The sequence below is a fragment of the Oncorhynchus clarkii genome, unplaced genomic scaffold, assembly GCF_045791955.1.
Source record: "Oncorhynchus clarkii lewisi isolate Uvic-CL-2024 unplaced genomic scaffold, UVic_Ocla_1.0 unplaced_contig_12719_pilon_pilon, whole genome shotgun sequence".
Lineage (NCBI taxonomy): Eukaryota > Metazoa > Chordata > Actinopteri > Salmoniformes > Salmonidae > Oncorhynchus > Oncorhynchus clarkii.
The window spans coordinates 12,955-33,954 of record NW_027261034.1 but is presented as its reverse complement, the minus strand read 5'-3'; the positions used below and the strand labels follow the sequence as shown (position 1 = coordinate 33,954).

General features: G+C 44.7%; 2 protein-coding genes across 3 annotated transcripts; both read left to right on the top strand.

The window, feature by feature from the left end:
• Positions 1 to 10,068, top strand: LOC139403884 (uncharacterized). Of its 2 annotated transcripts, XM_071147072.1 has the most exons (11): positions 25 to 348; positions 3,200 to 3,404; positions 3,567 to 3,599; positions 3,723 to 3,778; positions 3,891 to 3,987; positions 4,234 to 4,269; positions 4,801 to 4,860; positions 7,613 to 7,846; positions 8,333 to 8,436; positions 9,262 to 9,430; positions 9,595 to 10,068. In XM_071147072.1, exons 1-11 carry the CDS (start codon positions 257 to 259, stop codon positions 9,820 to 9,822), a joined length of 1,314 nt encoding a protein of 437 aa, XP_071003173.1. In that variant the 5' UTR covers positions 25 to 256; the 3' UTR covers positions 9,823 to 10,068. The 2 variants fall into 2 exon arrangements, with proteins under 2 accessions (XP_071003174.1, XP_071003173.1); XM_071147073.1 differs by lacking the exon at positions 3,567 to 3,599 and having other exon boundaries at positions 1 to 348.
• A 117-nt stretch (positions 10,069 to 10,185) lies between these two features.
• LOC139403880 (TNF receptor-associated factor 6-like) lies at positions 10,186 to 16,948 on the top strand. Its single transcript, XM_071147062.1, has 8 exons — positions 10,186 to 10,260; positions 11,096 to 11,409; positions 13,825 to 13,975; positions 14,087 to 14,245; positions 14,520 to 14,591; positions 15,182 to 15,259; positions 15,546 to 15,830; positions 15,944 to 16,948. Exons 2-8 carry the CDS (start codon positions 11,096 to 11,098, stop codon positions 16,538 to 16,540), a joined length of 1,656 nt encoding a protein of 551 aa, XP_071003163.1. The 5' UTR covers positions 10,186 to 10,260; the 3' UTR covers positions 16,541 to 16,948.
• Positions 16,949 to 21,000: the final 4,052 nt, after the last annotated feature.

Here is a 21,000-nt window from a genome sequence, read left to right as displayed (position 1 = left end):
GCCACAAGTCATAAAACCACTAATGAGGAAGAAAAGAAATATAAAGCCCTGTCTGTCTTATTGAGCTTTGATGCAGAGTTTCGACCTGGTGCAATTTAAGATTTTCCCATTCCACCTTTCCCTTTTATTTTTGGGTGACCATATGTGCAATACGCCCCCCAGACCTTCGAAAGGCAGCAATAATACATAACACAACGTCTAAGTCTGCCGGAAATTCACACGAAGAAGGAAAATATCAACAATTTGTAAATCAGAAATGTCATGTTCAGCTTACAGCTGTAAGAATAGAGGACATGATACATATGATAAAAATAATCAGTTGCGTGCTAAAAAAGTTAGGCTTCACAGGTAAGGCTTGCAGCATTTGACTAACAACACGCTATTAGCGAACAACGGCATGTGAGCAACTGGTTAGCCAACAAGTTAGTTAGCAGCTAACGTTATCTTGTGAGGCTAGCAGACAGATTTACGGTCATTTCGATGTTATAGATCATGTCGTATTGTAACTTATCATAACAAACTAGTTAGCTAGCTAACGTTATTACTACATTTATTTTTGTCTTTATTGCTAAACAAACAAGTCCTGCTGTTGTGAAGGGATCTGGGAATATGTCCTATGCAATGCTTTTTAAAATTCGGCTATTGTCGATATTTAGGCTAGCCATAACTGTTTTTCTATATCATACCCAAAATATAAGGTTTTATTACTCCATTGTTTTACATAACAATGATGTAAACAAACAACACAGGGCTTCAAAATATGTTTCAACCCGTCGTGGGGTGTATTCACTAGGAACCAAACATAAGCAAACGAAACGGGAAGGGACCACCTGAATTTGACCAATAGAAACTCTCAAGTGTCAAGGACATCTGTTTTCTCTGAATTAACTTTAAAGGTCCAGCGCTATCACAAACGTGATTTCCTGTGTTTATATATATATATATATATATATATATATATATATATATATATATATATATATATATATATATATATATATATATATTCACACTCTGAGGTTGGAATAATATTGTGAAAATGATGATATTAACCTTTTAGTGTAAGAGCTGTTTAAAAAGACTGCCTGGAATGTTTTGGTGGGATGGAGTTTTGGCCTGCCTGGTGACGTCACCAGGCACTAAATTAGTTGATAGACCAATAAGAAAGAATCCAAACCAATTTTTCAGTTTTCCCCTCCCCACTCAGTCCCCATCCCCACTCAGTCCCCATCCCCACTCAGTCCCCATCCCCACTCAGTCTCCTCCCCACTCAGTCTCCTCCCCACTCAGTCTCCTCCCCACTCAGTCCCCATCCCCACTCAGTCCCCTCCCCACTCAGTCCCCTCCCCACTCAGTCCCATCCCCACTCAGTCCCCATCCCCACTCAGTCCCCATCCCCACTCAGTCCCCATCCCACTCAGTCCCCTCCCCACTCAGTCCCCTCCCCACTCAGTCCCCTCCCCACTCAGTCTCCTCCCCACTCAGTCCCCTCCCCACTCAGTCCCCTCCCCACTCAGTCCCATCCCCACTCAGTCCCCATCCCCACTCAGTCCCCATCCCCACTCAGTCTCCTCCCCACTCAGTCCCCATCCCCACTCAGTCCCCATCCCCACTCAGTCCCCATCCCCACTCAGTCCCCATCCCCACTCAGTCCCCATCCCCACTCAGTCCCCTCCCCACTCAGTCCCCTCCCCACTCAGTCCCCTCCCCACTCAGTCCCCTCCCCACTCAGTCCCCTCCCCACTCAGTCTCCTCCCCACTCAGTCCCCTCCCCACTCAGTCCCATCCCCACTCAGTCCCCATCCCCACTCAGTCCCCATCCCCACTCAGTCCCCATCCCCACTCAGTCTCCTCCCCACTCAGTCCCCATCCCCACTCAGTCCCCATCCCCACTCAGTCCCCATCCCCACTCAGTCCCCATCCCCACTCAGTCCCCTCCCCACTCAGTCCCCTCCCCACTCAGTCCCCTCCCCACTCAGTCCCCTCCCCACTCAGTCCCCATCCCCACTCAGTCCCATCCCCACTCAGTCCCCATCCCCACTCAGTCCCCTCCCCACTCAGTCCCCTCCCCACTCAGTCCCCTCCCCACTCAGTCCCCTCCCCACTCAGTCCCCTCCCCACTCAGTCCCCATCCCCACTCAGTCCCCTCCCCACTCAGTCCCCTCCCCACTCAGTCCCCATCCCCACTCAGTCCCCTCCCCACTCAGTCCCCTCCCCACTCAGTCCCCATCCCCACTCAGTCCCCTCCCCACTCAGTCCCCTCCCCACTCAGTCCCCTCCCCACTCAGTCCCCTCCCCACTCAGTCCCCTCCCCACTCAGTCCCCATCCCCACTCAGTCCCCTCCCCACTCAGTCCCCTCCCCACTCAGTCCCCATCCCCACTCAGTCCCCTCCCCACTCAGTCCCCTCCCCACTCAGTCCCCTCCCCACTCAGTCCCCTCCCCACTCAGTCCCCATCCCCACTCAGTCCCCTCCCCACTCAGTCCCCTCCCCACTCAGTCCCCATCCCCACTCAGTCCCCTCCCCACTCAGTCCCCTCCCCACTCAGTCCCCTCCCCACTCAGTCCCAATCCCCACTCAGTCCCCTCCCCACTCAGTCCCCTCCCCACTCAGTCCCCATCCCCACTCAGTCCCCTCCCCACTCAGTCCCCTCCCCACTCAGTCCCCATCCCCACTCAGTCCCCTCCCCACTCAGTCCCCTCCCCACTCAGTCCCATCCCCACTCAGTCTCCTCCCCACTCAGTCCCCTTTCAGACAGTCCTTGCTAAATTCTTCCTTGAGAAATTGCTCTTTGCTCAGGAGCTATTTTAGTTTTTATTTTATTTGAAGTAAGATACTTAATTGTTACCCAGAAATGATTTTGGTATTGAGATAAAAACAGCTGCATTGGACCTCTCATCTCTGTTGATCATTATTAACTATTTTATTTGAATTAACTGTTATTTAACTAGGCAAGTCAGTCTTATTTACAATGACAGCCAAACCCTAACCTGACGACGCTGGGCCAATTGTGCACCGCACAATGGGACTCCCAATCACGGCCGCTTCTGATACAGCCTGGAGTCGAACCCGGGTTTGTAGTGACGCCACTGGTACTGAGATGCAGTGCTTTAAAACACTGCGCTACTCGGGAGCCCTGTGAAATTGTGAAGTTGTTACTTTTTACTTATTTCTTTTTGACTTTGTCTCATGCCATCAGATTTCCACTGAGCGACGCCAAAAGACTAAAAAAGTGGATCCATCAGACGAGACTGAAAGCCTGGAAGCCAACCAAAAGCTCCAGACTGTGTTCCGAGCATTTCGAGGAGAAGTACCTGATAACACCCTCAACTGGGCGCGGTATTCGTTTACGTAATGATGCCATCCCAACTATATTTTCCTTTCCTAGTCAGTTCCAAAAAAAGGTACTTTGTGAATTGATGCAGGTGTATTTTTCTGTTGAAAGTTTTTGACTGGGTCGTTTTCAAAATGGTTATTATTTTGATGCATCTGATAAAATCCTGAATTATTTGTTGGTTTAAACTTTTGAGCAGCGTGTTTTTATTGTTGACTTCTTATTGTTTTAGAAAACGGCTGGAACGAGGAAAAGAGTAACCTTGGTGAGATAAAGACAACTAGTCCTACTAGTTTTCCATTTGTATTGTTTTTGATATGGCTAGGATGCACACTTTATTCTCAATCTTTCACAAAGGAAATGTATTAACCTCTACTTGTGATTTCAGTTTCCCGAGGATCGTGTTCCTGAGGATGTGTCATCAATACAAGCTGAGCCAAAGTGGTACTCAAAACCAATACAGTTTGTAGGAGCTATAGGTTATGAGCCAATGTTGTGAAGAAATTAAGCAATTCATTATTTCCCTCTCTTGATTCTTCTTGTAATGAAACATTAGCTCTGCAGTGTCAACACGGTTGAAGAAGACTCCCAGTTACTTAAACCACAGTATATGGCACCCAAGTCGTTTCCATGACGACTACTGTATACCACAGGTACAAAGTACATATCACACATCCAGACCTTGAATCGTCAAATACATGTCATGTTAAAAAACTTGAGGTGTGCTTGATTTAGCTCGCCCAGGTACAATAACCAATGGAACACTGTGTTTCCAGCCTGCCAGGTAAGCTAAATGAAGCGCACCTCGTGTTTGAGTATTTGACACAGGTCTGCTCTTATCTGGAGTTTTTACATTTCTGGTGATATTTCATGTATCCTTTTTTTGTGTTTTTTTGCAGAGTATTGACTGGGCTGTGAAAGATAAACCAAATGAAGTAAGTGGTAGCTCTTATGAGGCTGATTGGGCCAATCAGAATGTGTGCCAATCTCGCAACCGAACAATCCTGATTGGCTCAAACAAGGGCTACGTTGAAACTCATATACGGCTAGTTGTGTGTATACAGTGTGTATGGGCTTATACGGCTAGTTGTGTGTATACAGTGTGTATGGGCTAATACGGCTAGTTGTGTGTATACAGTGTGTACGGGCTTATACGGCTAGTTGTGTGTATGGGCTAATACGGCTAGTTGTGTGTATACAGTGTGTACGGGCTAATACGGCTAGTTGTGTGTATACAGTGTGTACGGGCTTATATGGCTAGTTGTGTGTATCCAGTGTGTATGGGCTAATACGGCTAGTTGTGTGTATACAGTGTGTACGGGCTAATACGGCTAGTTGTGTGTATACAGTGTGTACGGGCTTATACGGCTAGTTGTGTGTATGATCAACCACATTGTATAAAGGCTTTATATAACCCTAACCCTTCATTTCCTGCTTTAATCACTGAACTCTCCTGACAATTTCAGGTCCCACCTTCAGCTTTACAAAAGCAAGGGCTGATCTTTATCCCCAAGCTCGCAATCAGGGTAAGATTTCTGACATACGGGTTTATTCTGGAAAACAGAAAACAGGCAACAGAGGGTAGTGCGTACGGCCCAGTACATCACTGGGGCCAAGCTTCCTGCCATCCAGGACCTCTATACCAGGCGGGCGGTGTCAGAGGAAGGCCCTAAAAATGGTCAGACTCCAGCCACCCTAGTCATAGACTGTTCTCTCTGCTACCGCACGAAAAACGGTAACCGGAGCGCCAAGTCTAGGTCCAAGAGGCTCCTAAGCAGCTTCTACCCCCAAGCCATAAGACTCCTGAACATCTAATCAAATGGCTACCCAGACTATTTGCACCCCCCCCCCAACCTCTCTCTTTGAAACCACTGCTACTCTCTGTTATCTATGCATTGTGTTAGTGTTCAAATACTGGAGAGTTGAGACCAAATCACGGACGCTGGACAGAGTGGATTTCAGTTGTAACAAAAGACAGTTTTAATGAGTCAGAGATATCTTGTCCCGCAGTTTTACGTGCACGGACCTAGTTCACATAACTCGGCAAGGAGCCAGGTGAAAAAGAGGCCTATACAATGGTTACATACATTTTTATACATAGAATAAAGTAGGTGGAGTCTTGTCGTTTCGGTCTTCTTGACTGGTCGGAGGGTTGGAGGCGGGCCTTGCTCTAGCCAGAGCGGGCCCCATTGGTGCACAGCAAAAGTTCTTTGCTCTTGGGACCGGCCAGTTAGAGGGAGATGAGATGTGTGTTTATATAAGGAAGAGGGGGTCAGTCTTATGGCTGGGTGTATGTGTTCTTACGACGGAATGTCTTTGTTTATATGAGCTATGTGTATGAATATTTATATAACAATAGTCACTTTAATAACTTTACCTACATGTACATATTACCTCAGTTACCTCGACTAACTGTTGCCCCCGCACATTGACTCTGTACTGGTACCCCGCTGTATATAGTCTCCACATTGACTCTGTACTGGTACCCTGCTGTATATAGTCTCCACATTGACTCTGTACTGCTACCCCGCTGTATATAGTCTCCACATTGACTCTGTACTGGTACCCTGCTGTATATAGTCTCCACATTGACTCTGTACTGGTACCCTGCTGTATATAGTCTCCACATTGACTCTGTACTGGTACCCTGCTGTATATAGTCTCCACATTGACTCTGTACTGGTACCCTGCTGTATATAGTCTCCACATTGACTCTGTACTGGTACCCTGCTGTATATAGTCTCCACATTAACTCTGTACTGGTACCCTGCTGTATATAGTCTCCACATTGACTCTGTACTGGTACCCTGCTGTATATAGTCTCCACATTGACTCTGTACTGGTACCCTGCTGTATATAGTCTCCACATTGACTCTGTACTGGTACCCTGCTGTATATAGTCTCCACATTGACTCTGTACTGGTACCCTGCTGTATATAGTCTCCACATTGACTCTGTACTGGTACCCTGCTGTATATAGTCTCCACATTAACTCTGTACTGGTACCCTGCTGTATATAGTCTCCACATTGACTCTGTACTGGTACCCTGCTGAATATAGTCTCCACATTAACTCTGTACTGGTACCCTGCTGTATATAGTCTCCACATTGACTCTGTACTGGTACCCTGCTGTATATAGTCTCCACATTGACTCTGTACTGGTACCCGGCTGTATATAGTCTCCACATTGACTCTGTACTGGTACCCTGCTGTATATAGTCTCCACATTAACTCTGTACTGGTACCCTGCTGTATATAGTCTCCACATTGACTCTGTACTGGTACCCTGCTGTATATAGTCTCCACATTGACTCTGTACTGGTACCCGGCTGTATATAGTCTCCACATTGACTCTGTACTGGTACCCCGCTGTATATAGTCTCCACATTGACTCTGTACTGGTACCCTGCTGTATATTGACTCTGTACTGGTACCCTGCTGTATATAATCTCCACATTGACTCTGTACTGGTACCCCCTGTATATAGTCTCCACATTGACTCTGTACTGGTACCCCCTGTATATAGTCTCCACATTGACTCTGTACTGGTACCCCCTGTATATAGTCTCCACATTGACTCTGTACTGGTACCCCCTGTATATAGTCTCCACATTGACTCTGTACTGGTACCCTGCTGTATATAGTCTCCACATTGACTCTGTACTGGTACCCTGCTGTATATAGTCTCCACATTGACTCTGTACTGGTACCCTGCTGTATATAGTCTCCACATTGACTCTGTACTGGTACTCCGCTGTATATAGTCTCCACATTGACTCTGTACTGGTACCCTGCTGTATATAGTCTCCACATTGACTCTGTACTGGTACCCTGCTGTATATAGTCTCCACATTGACTCTGTACTGGTACCCTGCTGTATATAGTCTCCACATTGACTCTGTACTGGTACTCTGCTGTATATAGTCTCCACATTGACTCTGTACTGGTACCCTGCTGTATATAGTCTCCACATTGACTCTGTACTGGTACCCTGCTGTATATAGTCTCCACATTGACTCTGTACTGGTACCCTGCTGTATATAGTCTTGCTATTGTTATTTTACTGCTGCTCTTTGATTACTGGTGAATTATTTTTCTTATTATTTCTTTATTTTTTTAAACTGCATTGTTGGTTAAGGGCTTGTAAGTAAGCATTTCACTGTAAGGTATATTACACCTGTTGTATTTGGCTCATGTGACTAATACAATTTGATTTGAACAAGGTTATTACATTTTGTATTATTTTCTTATCTTACATTTTATGATATTTGAACCAGATCAAGGAGAAATGGGAATGGCTGACAATGGAAGTGAAGGGGCCATTTCCAGAGACCCAAATTGGACACAGATTTGTACTAACTGTAATGGACTACTACTCCAAATGGATGGAAGCCTACCCCATGAAGACCTGCACCAGTAAAGAGATTGCTCAAATCATTTCTGACCTCATCTCTCGCTTCGGCTTCCCTGTTGGAATCCTGTGTTGTTTGGGTGTAATGCTGACTGTAGAGGTAAGAGATACTGTGGTTCGTTTATAGAGATGGTGTTGTGTAGTTTCTTATACGGTATGTGCAGCATGTATTCATGCTAGCGTTACTGTACCACCACCTGAAAACAAAATCACTTGTATTGGTTGTGTATGTTGCACCAAATGATACATGTATCACTAGCCACTTTAAACTATGCCACTTTGTTTACATACTCATCTCATATGTATATACTGTACTCGATACCATCTACTGCATCTTGCCTATGCTGTTCTGTACCATCACTCATTCATATATCTTTATGTACATATTCTTTATCCCTTTACACTTGTATAAGGTAGTCGTTTTGGAATTGTTAGTTAGATTACTCGTTGGTTATTACTGCATTGTCGGAACTAGAAGCACAAGCATTTCCATCTGCTAACCATGTGTATGCGACAAATAACATTTGATTTGATTTTTGATTTGATTTGAATATTAAGTACCCCTCCTATTTTTAACATTTTACAGATCAACTCGGCTTTGGGTGATCTGAAGAAACTGACAGGCCAACTCATATTCTACCGTCCTCTGGGAGTGTCACTGGATCCAGTAACAAAGTCCCTTGTAGACCGGTTTGTCCTCCAATGTACCTTGATACTAGATTTGAAAATCTTATGGATAGCTTGTTGCTTGTCAAATCAAATCAAATGTTATTTGTCACGTGCTGAATACAACAGGTAGACCTTACAGTGAAATGCTTACCTAATAAAATAAGTGTTAAGTAAAAGATAAGTAAAAAAAAAAATAAAAGTAACAAATAATTAAATAGCAGCAGTAAAATAACAATAGCTAGACTATATACAGGGGGGTACAGGTACAGAGTCAATGTTCAGGGGCACCGGTTAGCTGAGGTAATATGTACATGTAGATAGCGTTAAAGTGACTATGCATTGATTATAAACAGAGAGTAGCATCAGCGTAAAAGAGGGGTCTGGGTAGCTCTTTGATTAGCTGTTCAGGAGTCTTATGGCTTGGGGGGTAGAATCTGTTAAGAAGCCTTTTGGACCTTGACTTGGCGCTCCGGTGCCGATCTGATGACCCATGCCAAATCGTTTCAGTCTCCTGACGGGGAATAGGCTGCGTGGATAGAGCACTGTGGCAGGTTGATTGCCTTCTATCATTGCAAGACAGTTCAATGAGTCAGTCACAAGATTGGAAGAATTTCCTGTAGAATATTGAAGTCGCCAACGGAAACACGTGCTGTTACCAGCGCATTGCAACCCAGACATTGCTTAACTTTTAAAAAAAATTCAAGAAGCACAAAATAGAACTGGGTAATGATTTCAATAATCTTTTGTCAGTTTTCTGAATCCAAACACATGACATGCCAGCCCAGCTGACTTGTTATAATAGGCATGTGTTTTGTTTCATACATGTTTTATCATATACCTGGACAGGTTGGTGTCAGATTTGGTGAAAGAACATCCTGATCACTGGGATGTTTACCTGGCTGCCAGTGTGTTCAGCTTCTGCTGCAAAGAGCACCCCACCACCAGACAAATACCCCTGTCTCTGCTGCGCTGCGGAGGGACTCAGTCTGTCTCCACCTCACCAAGAAAGCTGCCTGTAAGTTGGAGGCTGATCGTGTTTAGACTCACAGGTCACAACTAAAATCACCAATGAATGAATTAATCAAATATCATAGGAATAGGTATTATTAAAAACTGAATAATATTGTCATATTTTTTATTTTAGCTTTTAAACTGACTTGGGCTCTGTTTGCATTGCAGTACAATGGGATTAAAGGAAGAACCTTTGTCATACTAGAAGCCCAACCACCTACAAAGGAAGTCTGTGTGCAGTGCAGTCAGTGCTTGGAATGGATGTTGGTCACTCAGGACTCTGAGCTGAAGAGGTATGAGGAGATGAAACTTGGGGATGAGGACTACACCCACACCTGTGTGAGCTGCAGGGTGGCCATGAGCTGCAGGGTGGCCCTGGAGGTCATGAGGGGTTAGCAGACAAGGATGTTTTCAAACAAGGACTGAAAAGATGGAGGATATAATAAGGACGTTGGAAACCAAGTGGTGGTGAAGGAAGATATTGATGTAGGGGTGAAAAAAGGTTCCTAGGGGAAGAAGTACACGTGTATATATTTGTATAAGTTGCTCTGATGACCCTTTTGTCATTAAAAACAACGGTATAAAGTGTTTAAATTACATCTCGATTGTGTTTCTTTAATTAAATAAAAACTGTCAAATGTGTTTCTGAATAAAATTAGAACCGTTGTTTTTATTTTCACCCCGTCCAGACAGTGGCGGTAATGTCCTACTTATTCCTTTGCCGCCCGGTATAAACCACCAATGAGGCAGAGAAGAAGGGTGACGAAAATGCAGGAAGTAATTAATTAGCTCAGGAGAGTCAGTCAAGAAAACTGATGTTCTTTCAAGGCTACGGTAAGCATTAACACGCATATTGTCAAATATTCCAACACCATGGACTAATACACGAATCATGCATACATGTGTTTATTACAGTGTTTAGTTTTGTTAGTTTGTTGAAATGTCATCTCAAGCACTTCGAAGTTCCGTGTCAGCATCATCGCTACCACACCGCTAGCCAGCTAACGTTAACTTGTTGTGCAATGATTTGTGATTATTACTTGCTTTTGGACTTGTCTTCTCATATTTGATCTTCGGATATTGAACAGCTAACCACTTATGTTACCACGAGGTCAGACGGGTTTTGTTGTTTACAAATATTGACATACTATCTGAAATATTAGCTATCCAGCTACTTTGCTTGAAATGCATGAGGAACTGAGATTCCCTCGCCTATTGTGCCCCTGACCTGACAAGCTAGCAACCCAGATTGCTGGTTTTTAAGCTCGCAATATAATTTCTAGCCCTATATAGGTAAATTACTGTAGTTTCAGACTGTAACCACCATGTCAATTGGCTAACGCAAAAGGCATTGAATTGAGGATGTTCGCTAGGTGTTGTCTCCATTGTGGCATATCCTTACCTTTGGTCCCCTGAGTCATGTACAGTCATTATGCAGTTTCTTATCTCGGGCTGATCTGAGAACAGAGCTCAGGAGACAGTTGAGTCCAAGTGGAACTGATGACACACATTTCAAGAAGGAAACATTCCAACCGTCTGAGAGAGAAACATAGCCCAGTGATTTCCACAGAAGGCAAATTTTTCGGTGTAATAAAACACTTTGTGAATACTTGTGGAGGGGTAATGGCTCGTATCTCTTTTTCTCCACTTTTCTCTCCGCCCTGTGTAGATGTCCTGCTTTGAGAGTGATAAGAGCAGCCTGGAGAATGATGAAGCGTATTGTGGTGGGGCGGCCGCGTCACAGCTGTCCAACTGTGCGCTGGCCATGCTGGAGAAAGAGGGCAGCGACTCTGCGCTGAGCCCCACGGAGAGTACCCCCACCAGCCTACAGGGCGGCGCCCCACTGCAAGGCTACGACGTGGAGTTCGACCCTCCGCTGGAGAGCAAGTACGAGTGCCCCATCTGCCTCATGGCCCTGAGGGCAGCCGTGCAGACGCCATGCGGCCATCGCTTCTGCCGCAGCTGCATCGAGAAGTCCATCCGGTAAGCCTCCCCGGTACCCATACTTACAGGATAATGATACATTTACATGTTAGTTATCTAACTTTCTGTGTCCTGCTTTGGGAAAATACCCTCCAGGATTTAAATAACAACATCCATGTCCATGTGCCGGGGTTAGCCAATGGTTATCTGTCGTCACGCTGCATTTCTGTCATAGGGATGACGCATGAGGTTTATTTTGGGTTAAAAAAACAAACCCTGCAGGTCACAGGGACATCTAAAACGAGAGAGAGTATGTAGAAATAACAATAGACCTATATTTTCATATAAATTCCCTTTTTCTGGCCCTCGTATCGATTTTGACAATCAAATAGGCCATGGAAAGATCTGTGTGGCCCTCCATAGAGTTTCAAAATCCCCATGTGGCGCTAGAGCCAGAAATGTTTTGGCGCCAGTCTGAGATAGACTCAAGTTTTTGCTTTGACTCCTGGAGAGGTCATAGTCGTGTGCCTGTAAATATTCAACTCTATAATGATTTTTGTCGGCCACCAGATAAGATGGGCAATGCAGGTGATTCTATAATTGCAGAACATCTCTATACATCATATAGCTAGCTATGCATTACAACAGCCATGTGACATAACAGTTGGGATTATCAATGACTGTCAATCATTCACGGATTTGGTGGGCAATGACAGCCTCTTGGGTTACTGATTTACTGGATAAATGATTGGCCATATTCTGGAAGATTTGATCTGTCACTACCTTCACTTCCCCACAATTACAGTACCAAGCTACTGTCGTTATTGCAGCACTGTTGTGATGTTTGTATTCTGTGTTTTTCATTGGTGCTCTTTTCTGAATTTGCTGAATGACACGTATTTGTGTGTCCCTTTTCACAAGATGATGATGATGAGTACATGGACAGTTTTTTTCAAATGAATAAGTCCTCAAAAGATAATGGTTGTAAGTGATCTCAAAAAGGAGCCTTCTCATTGGACAAGTTCAGGTAGTAGGGCTACCTCCATTTTCAAATCAAATCAAATCAAATTTTATTTGTCACATACACATGGTTAGCAGATGTTAATGCGAGTGTAGCGAAATGCTTGTGCTTCTAGTTCCGACAATGCAGTAATAACCAACAAGTAATCTAACTAACAATTCCAAAACTACTGTCTTGTACACAGTGTGAGGGGATAAAGAATATGTACATAAGGATATATGAATGAGTGATGGTACAGAGCAGCATAGGCAGATACAGTAGATGGTATCGAGTACAGTATATACATATGAGATGAGTATGTAAACAAAGTGGCATAGTTAAAGTGGCTAGTGATACATGTATTACATAAGGATACAGTCGATGATATAGAGTACAGTATATACGTATGCATATGAGATGAATAATGTAGGGTAAGTAACATTATATAAGGTAGCATTGTTTAAAGTGGCTAGTGATATATTTACATAATTTCCCATCAATTCCCATTATTAAAGTGGCTGGAGTTGAGTCAGTGTCAGTGTGTTGGCAGCAGCCACTCAATGTTAGTGGTGGCTGTTTAACAGTCTGATAGCCTTGAGATAGAAGCTGTTTTTCAGTCTCTCGGTCCCAGCTTTGATGCACCTGTACTGACCTCGCCTTCTGGATGATAGCGGGGTGAACAGGCAGTGGCTCGGGTGGTTGATGTCCTTGATGATCTTTATGGCCTTCCTGTGACATCGGGTGGTGTAGGTGTCCTGGAGGGCAGGTAGTTTGCCCCCGGTGATGCGTTGTGCAGACCTCACTACCCTCTGGAGAGCCTTACGGTTGAGGGCGGAGCAGTTGCCGTACCAGGCGGTGATACAGCCCGCCAGGATGCTCTCGATTGTGCATCTGTAGAAGTTTGTGAGTGCTTTTGGTGACAAGCCGAATTTCTTCAGCCTCCTGAGGTTGAAGAGGCGCTGCTGCGCCTTCTTCACAATGCTGTCTGTGTGAGTGGACCAATTCAGTTTGTCTGTGATGTGTATGCCGAGGAACTTAAAACTTGCTACCCTCTCCACTACTGTTCCATCGATGTGGATAGGGGGGTGTTCCCTCTGCTGTTTCCTGAAGTCCACAATCATCTCCTTAGTTTTGTTGACGTTGAGTGTGAGGTTATTTTCCTGACACCACACTCCGAGGGCCCTCACCTCCTCCCTGTAGGCCGTCTCGTCGTTGTTGGTAATCAAGCCTACCACTGTTGTGTCGTCCGCAAACTTGATGATTGAGTTGGAGGCGTGCGTGGCCACGCAGTCGTGGGTGAACAGGGAGTACAGGAGAGGGCTCAGAACGCACCCTTGTGGGGCCCCAGTGTTGAGGATCAGCACTGGTTTCTCCTGTTGGTTAATGAATGAAACCCTGGTCTCAAGCATCATACTGATCTCTCTCTTTCTCTCTTTCTTTCTCTCTTTCTTTCTTTCTTCCCCCCCCCCCCCCAGTGATACAGGGCAGAGGTGTCCAGTGGATAACGAGGTACTACGGGAAGACCAGCTGTTCCCAGATAACTTTGCCAAGCGAGAGATCCTCTCCCTAACGGTGCGCTGCACCAACGTAGGCTGCACTGACAAAATGGAGCTTCGCCGCCTGGATGTAGGCATCCTTCTCCGCAGACAATGGCTGACACCTTAGTTCATATCACTTCAACCGTGTTGTCATGTTGAAACCAAATGATTAGCTCACTCTGCCATCTCACCCTGCCAGGGCCATGTTACGAAATGTGAGTTTGCCACCGTGCCTTGTCCGCTGTGCCAGGACGCGGTGTGGAAGAGCCAGCTGGAGATGCACCAAAGCCAACACTGCCAGCGGAGACCTGTGTCCTGTCCCGACTGTGTAGAGAGCTTTGTTTACGAGGACAGCAAGGTAAGCATCACCAACTAATTCACGCTGAGTGCACTATCCTGAATAAATAAAGATTCATTGGATTGACTACCGGGTGCACCGCCTCAGTTAGCTTAGCTAGCAGCACAGCGCTTTCAAAGAAAACGTGACCATAGTCTCAGTCAGTAAGAAACTGTGTTCGTTCTCCATTTGAGCTCCCCTTTAATGTTCACTGAAAAAAGTGGACAGACTGTCTGTTATTTCTGAAGCTGGTCATGTGACAGACTTTTGAACATTGTTTTTGTTGTGTCCTCAGATTCATGAGTCGCTGTGTCCCTTTGCCAACGTGGTGTGTCAGTACTGCGGTATGGAGCTCATCAGAGACCAGGTGGGGAAGGAGACCTGATGGCTGCCGTTTTAGATTTAGCTGATTACTAAACCTATGAGATGATGATGATGGTGGTGTAGAGCAGTAGTCCTGATTACTAAACCTATGAGATGATGATGGTGATGGTGGTGATGTAGAGCAGTAGTCCTGATTACTAAACCTATGAGATGGTGGTGGTGGTGTAGAGCAGTAGTCCTGATTACTAAACCTATGAGATGATGATGGTGGTGGTGTAGAGCAGTAGCCCTGATTACTAAACCTATGAGATGATGATGATGGTGTAAAGTAGGAGTCTCCAACAACGGGCAGATTTTGGTCCAGTTCACATCTGCTTGCGGCCCACACAAACCTATGTGTAACTCAATCGTTAATTAATGATTGTGGACTGCTAAACGTTGCTGGGCGGCAATGGACCGCAATGCTGGGCCTTGGACACAGATAGGTTGCCTACCTTTCCTCTGGAAAAAGGATCTCTTTGTAACAAGTTTCTACACAGGTCAAGCGAACTTGTTCTCAACTAGCCTACCTGGTTAAATATAGGTGAAATTTAAAAAAATGAAGGATCTGACTCGGTGGTGTTTTTGTTTCAGTTGGAATCTCACTATGACACAGACTGTCCGAAGGCTCCGATTGCCTGTACCTTCAGCACTTTTGGATGTCGAGAGATGGTAGGTCGCTGAGTTTGAGTCAACCTCAACACTTTCTGAGTCATTTACCACCTGTGTTCTGTGACTACTTTGTCTTGTCTAAAACAAACCCCATAACCCAAGGCCGAGATACCCAAGATCCACTTCTCGTGGCCACTGGCAGGACTAGGTAGAGTTTCCACATCTACTCCCATCCAGCCGATACTTTCAGGTCTAACAAAAGAGGGTTTTTAAACCGGACAAAGCTTCCACTTCCAACCTTGGTTCAACACAGTGGCTCTTTTAAAGTCTTTATGTGCTATTTCAGATGCAGCGCAATGACCTGGCGCAGCACATGCAGGAGTTCACTCAGATGCACATGCGCTGCATGGCTGAGTACCTGCACAGGCACAGCCTTACCGGGTACACCCAGCCACCTTCTTCTGAGGACCGAGGGGCTGCCGCCGCAGAGCTGGGGGCACACCCAGGAGCTAGCAGCAGTGGCGCCCCCTGCCAGTGCTGCGGGGAACTGCAGACCATGCGGGAGACCACCCAGCAGCTGGAGGGCCGTCTAGTGCGGCAGGACCACCAGCTACGTGAGCTGAGCATTCAGGTGGAACAGATACAAATTCATTCTCTCATTTGTGACGTTGAATTCACTTGTTTGAATGAAAAACGTTTACAACTAAACAACCATTTTGTTTTCTATTATCATTATTCCCCCAGGCGGGGCTGGTGGCGGAGCTCCGTCGTAAGGTCACCTCGCTGGAGGAGAACCTAAAGGAGCTGGAGGCCAAGCAGTGCCAGGGTGTGTACGTGTGGCCCTTGGAGGGCTTCTCGGGCTACCTACGTACCCAGGCTGCCGGACAGCCTGTTGTGGTGCACAGCCCGGGCTTCTACACGGGCCGGCCGGGCTACAAGCTGTGTCTGCGCCTCCACCTCCAAACGGCCTCGGCACAGCGCTGCTCCAACTACATCTCACTGTTTGTTCACACCATGCAGGGGGAATTTGATGGCCAGCTGTCGTGGCCCTTCCAAGGCACCATCCGGCTGGCCGTGCTGGACCAGGGGCCTGAGGGCCAGCACCATGTGGAGGTGATGGAGACCAAGCCCGACCTGCAGGCCTTCCAGAGACCCACCATCCAGAGGAACCCCAAGGGCTTTGGCTACGTCACCTTTCTGCACTTGATGGAGCTACAGCGGCGGGGGTTTGTGCACGACGACACGCTGCTGGTGCGCTGCGAGGTGACGCCGCGCTTCGACACCGCCCTGAGGCGCGAGGGGGCGGCCATGCAGCCCAGAGGGCCCGAGGCCTCGCTGTGAGGACACTTTTAACGTTCCAAGTGACGAGGTCAATCGCCACCAACGTTATCAAGACAAAGTATCAGTTTGCCATTTTCCTGAGTTGTTGTATCACACAGGATCATTGCATTGGGTTCAGTCATGACCAACATCATGGGAAAGTGTACGGCTCAGTTGTGGGTTTTTATCTCCAACTCCAAAAGGCTTTTCTTTGCTGTAGCTGTTGAGTGATGGACTGGATGTTGTTGGCGATGAACACCAAGGTTTCCTGCAACAAGTCGAGAGCTTGGGGCTGTATTGTTTTATCTGCATTTTTGTCAAAATTGAGTTATTGACATTAGCCTTATTCTGTTCAATGTTCTCTACCTATATATTCCTCTAAATACCCCAATTCACGTTAAGTTCAAAAGAATACAAGATTAAAAAAAATAGCTGACACCATTTAAACCAATGAGGTTTCAGAACTTTAAAGCCGATCTCACAATCATCTATTTGCAGACAGAACGTTCTAGTCCCAAGCTCTGTGTTCCATCACTGATCCAGCAATGTGTCGCAGGCTACTGTACTGCTCAAAATAGATAGGATTTCAAAATGTCTTATGGTGCCTACATTAGGTTGTAATAAACATGACTTTGGTTTCAGTGCATTGTTCTTTGTGACAGCTTTGTAGTGGAGACCGGCAAAGTCTCGTTAATTATCATAACATGTTATTACAGTTTGATATTTATGTCAAGCTCAAAGTCATGTTTATGACAACTTTATGTTGGCATTAAAGAAGCCAATTCAAATAAGATGTTACTAGAAGTGTATTTCTGTTGGAGATTAGGAAGGGGACAGAGAGTGATGTAGGACAGAGAGCTACTCAATCAAATGAATCCCTTTTAGCGCTTTCTACAAAGCACAGCGAGGGCTGGGGCAGGACCATCTGTAGGCAGGAGATGACCAGACGCAGAACTACCTATCAACTTATTGTACATCTTGGATGATGAGAGTCAGGATCACTGGCATTTCCCTGGTCTTCTGGTTGGAGGATCATACAGGGAAGATGGGGCAACGGTCCTAACCTGGTCTTCTGGTTGGAGGATCATACAGGGAAGATGGGGCAACGGTCCTAACCTGGTCTTCTGGTTGGAGGATCATACAGGGAAGATGGGGCAACGGTCCTAACCTGGTCTTCTGGTTGGAGGATCATACAGGGAAGATGGGGCAACGGTCCTAACCTGGTCTTCTGGTTGGAGGATCATACAGGGAAGATGGGGCAACGGTCCTAACCTGGTCTTCTGGTTGGAGGATCATACAGGGAAGATGGGGCAACGGTCCTAACCTGGTCTTCTGGTTGGAGGATCATACAGGGAAGATGGGGCAACGGTCCTAACCTGGTCTTCTGGTTGGAGGATCATACAGGGAAGATGGGGCAACGGTCCTAACCTGGTCTTCTGGTTGGAGGATCATACAGGGAAGATGGGGCAACGGTCCTAACCTGGTCTTAAGACATCTTCCCAGACAAAAGAGCTGTGCATGAACACGTCTTCTGGAGAAGAGATTTCCTGAACAATGGCTGTGCGTTAGGCCATACAATAAGCAGTGACATATGAATGAGTTGGTATACACAGTGGTGTAAAGTACTTAAGTACTACTTGTGTTTTTCTTTTGGTGGTATCTGTACTTTACTATTTACATTTTTGACAACTTTTAATCCACTACATTTCTAAAGAAAATAAATGTACATTTTCCTCCATACATTTTCCCTGTGACACCCAAACGTACTGGTTACATTTGGAAATGCTCAGGCAGGACAGCAACATGGGCTAATCATGCACCTATCATTTTGTTTTTTACCTTTTATTTTAACTGGGAAGAAATTGAGGCCTAGGTTTCTTTTCCAGCTGTGCCCTGTAAAATACAATATAAATATACACATTATACACAACATATTACAATACAAAACACAGGCATGTTAAGCACTATTAAAACATCACAAATCATTCAGAAAAAGTCCCCAATCAATACATTAAATTGCCTCAAACAGCACCAGAACATCAAAATGAAATGTATTTATATTTTTGGGCGGCAATGTGGTGCATTTAAGCTAAAACCAGATTTACCTAGCTCGGTGGAGACCCTAGGCACGTCGAGTTAACGACACCTCGGGTGTCTATACTTCAAAAGAAAAGTTAGATAAGACGGAAGTTTATGAAGCAGGGCCTTGTAAACAAAAAGGAAGTAATGTAGAGACCTACAGGTCTTTAGCCAAGTCCAGCCAACCTTTTGATACAGGATGCAGTGTTGTGATGAGTATCAAATCTGTCGCCCGTAACAACGAAGGGCAACGTGGTAGATGGAATCCATAGCTTTAAGACTAGTAGCAACTGCATTTGGATAAATAATCACCACAATCAAAGAACAGATGAAAAGGTTGACTGAATAATCTGCTTCCTACTGCTGAGAGAAAGGCTCCATCGATTTCTGTAGAGAAATAGACCGCTTTAAATCTTAGCTTCTTAACCAGCTCAGCTATGTTTATTTTAAAACGTCAAATCCATAACAATCCAAATGTCTTATTTATTTGCAGGAACACGTTCGATTGGAGAACCATCTAATGAGTGAACATGTAGTTCATCTGAAACGTTCTTACGAGAGTTTAAAAACATGTATTTAGTTTTGTCCATATTAAGCACAAGTTTTAAATCGGCAAGGGATTCCTACATAGCTATAAAATCGGACTAGTTTTGACACAGCCAGATCAATAGGGGCGGCAGGTAGCCTAGTGGTCAGAGCGTTGGACTAGTAACTGGAAGGTTTCTAGATCGAATCCCTGAGCTGATAAGGTAAAAATCTGTTGTTCTACCCTTGAACAAGGCAGTTATTGTAAATAATTGTAAATAAGAATTTGTTCTTAACTGACTTGCCTAGTTAAATTAAAAAACTAGTCGGGGCAATAGTGTACATAATAGTATCATCCACATTTAAATGAAGTTAACAGATTGACCAATGGTGTAAATAGTGAATAGAACAGGTCCCAAAATCAGGATTTGACAGTTTTCCAGAATTTACCTGGGTTCCCATTACAATCCCAAAGAGCAGTTACATAATTCCATTTAACCTTGCTGATTTGTCTAGCACAATAATTCCTCAGTTGCTTAAAGCTTGCCAGTCCGGGCCTGAGCTTCTGGTCTCTTTTATAAATGACTTCTTTTATAAATGACTTCTTATAAATGACTTCTGATCATTCATTTTTTTAAAGGAAGCATGATAGTATTGAAGAAAGGCTGAAAGCCTAAATCATGTTGATGGATAGCTGAAATACAATCAAGGTCACTAAAATAAAGATTAAAAGCCTGTTCACTTAACGTTTTAAAAGTTCCTCTTTGTGTTCAGATGAGGTTTAGATTTGTGTTGTCTCACATCTCTAACACAAACAACAGTCAGTTTATTTTATTATTTTACCCGCCCCCATTTCGTCATTTCCAATTCTGATCTTGTCTCGTCGCTGCAACTCCCCAACGGGCTCGGGAGCGGCAAAGGTTGAGTCATGCGTTCTCCGAAATATGGCCAAACCATGCTTAATTAAACACCTGCCAGCCTGGAGGAAACACCTGACAACTGAGTCAGCCTGCAGGCGCCCAGCCCGCCACAAGGTGTTGCTAGAGCGCGATGAGCCTGTCTGATGGTTGATATTGATATAGTTGGTATGGCTATCAGATTGCATAGGACTGCACCATTTGGTCTATCCCTATTAGTAATAGACGAAGGAGTAGAAATCGGATATAACACATTGTCATCCCTACTGCCTCTGATCTGGTGGACTCACTAAACACAAATACTTTGTTTGTAAATTATGTTGGAGTGTGCCTTCTATCCGTAAATGAGAAAAACAAACAAGAAAATGGTGCCGTCTGCTTTAATATAAGGAATACGATGTGTAGCATTTTCTTTTACATTTTTGTTAAAAAATATTAAAAAATATCAGAATTGACTACTTTTTACATCACTGTATTTAAGTACATTTTAAACCAAATACTTTGACTTATAATCAAGTAGTATTTTACTGGGTGACTTTCACTTTTACTTGAGTCATTTTATATTAAGACATCTTTACTTTTACTCAAGTATGACAATTGAGTACTTTTCCCACCACTGGGTCTACATAAGGCATTCATAACACGTTTATGAAACCAGTCGTGACTCCTTCATGAATGTTACAGTATCATAACACGTTTATGAAACCAGTCGTGACTCCTTCATGAATGTTACAGTATCATAACACATGAAACCAGTCGTGACTCCTTCATGAATGTTACAGTATCATAACACATGAAACCAGTCGTGACTCCTTCATGAATGTTACAGTATCATAACACATGAAACCAGTCGTGACTCCTTCATGAATGTTACAGTATCATAACACATGAAACCAGTTGTGACTCCTTCATGAATGTTACAGTATCATAACACATGAAACCAGTCGTGACTCCTTCATG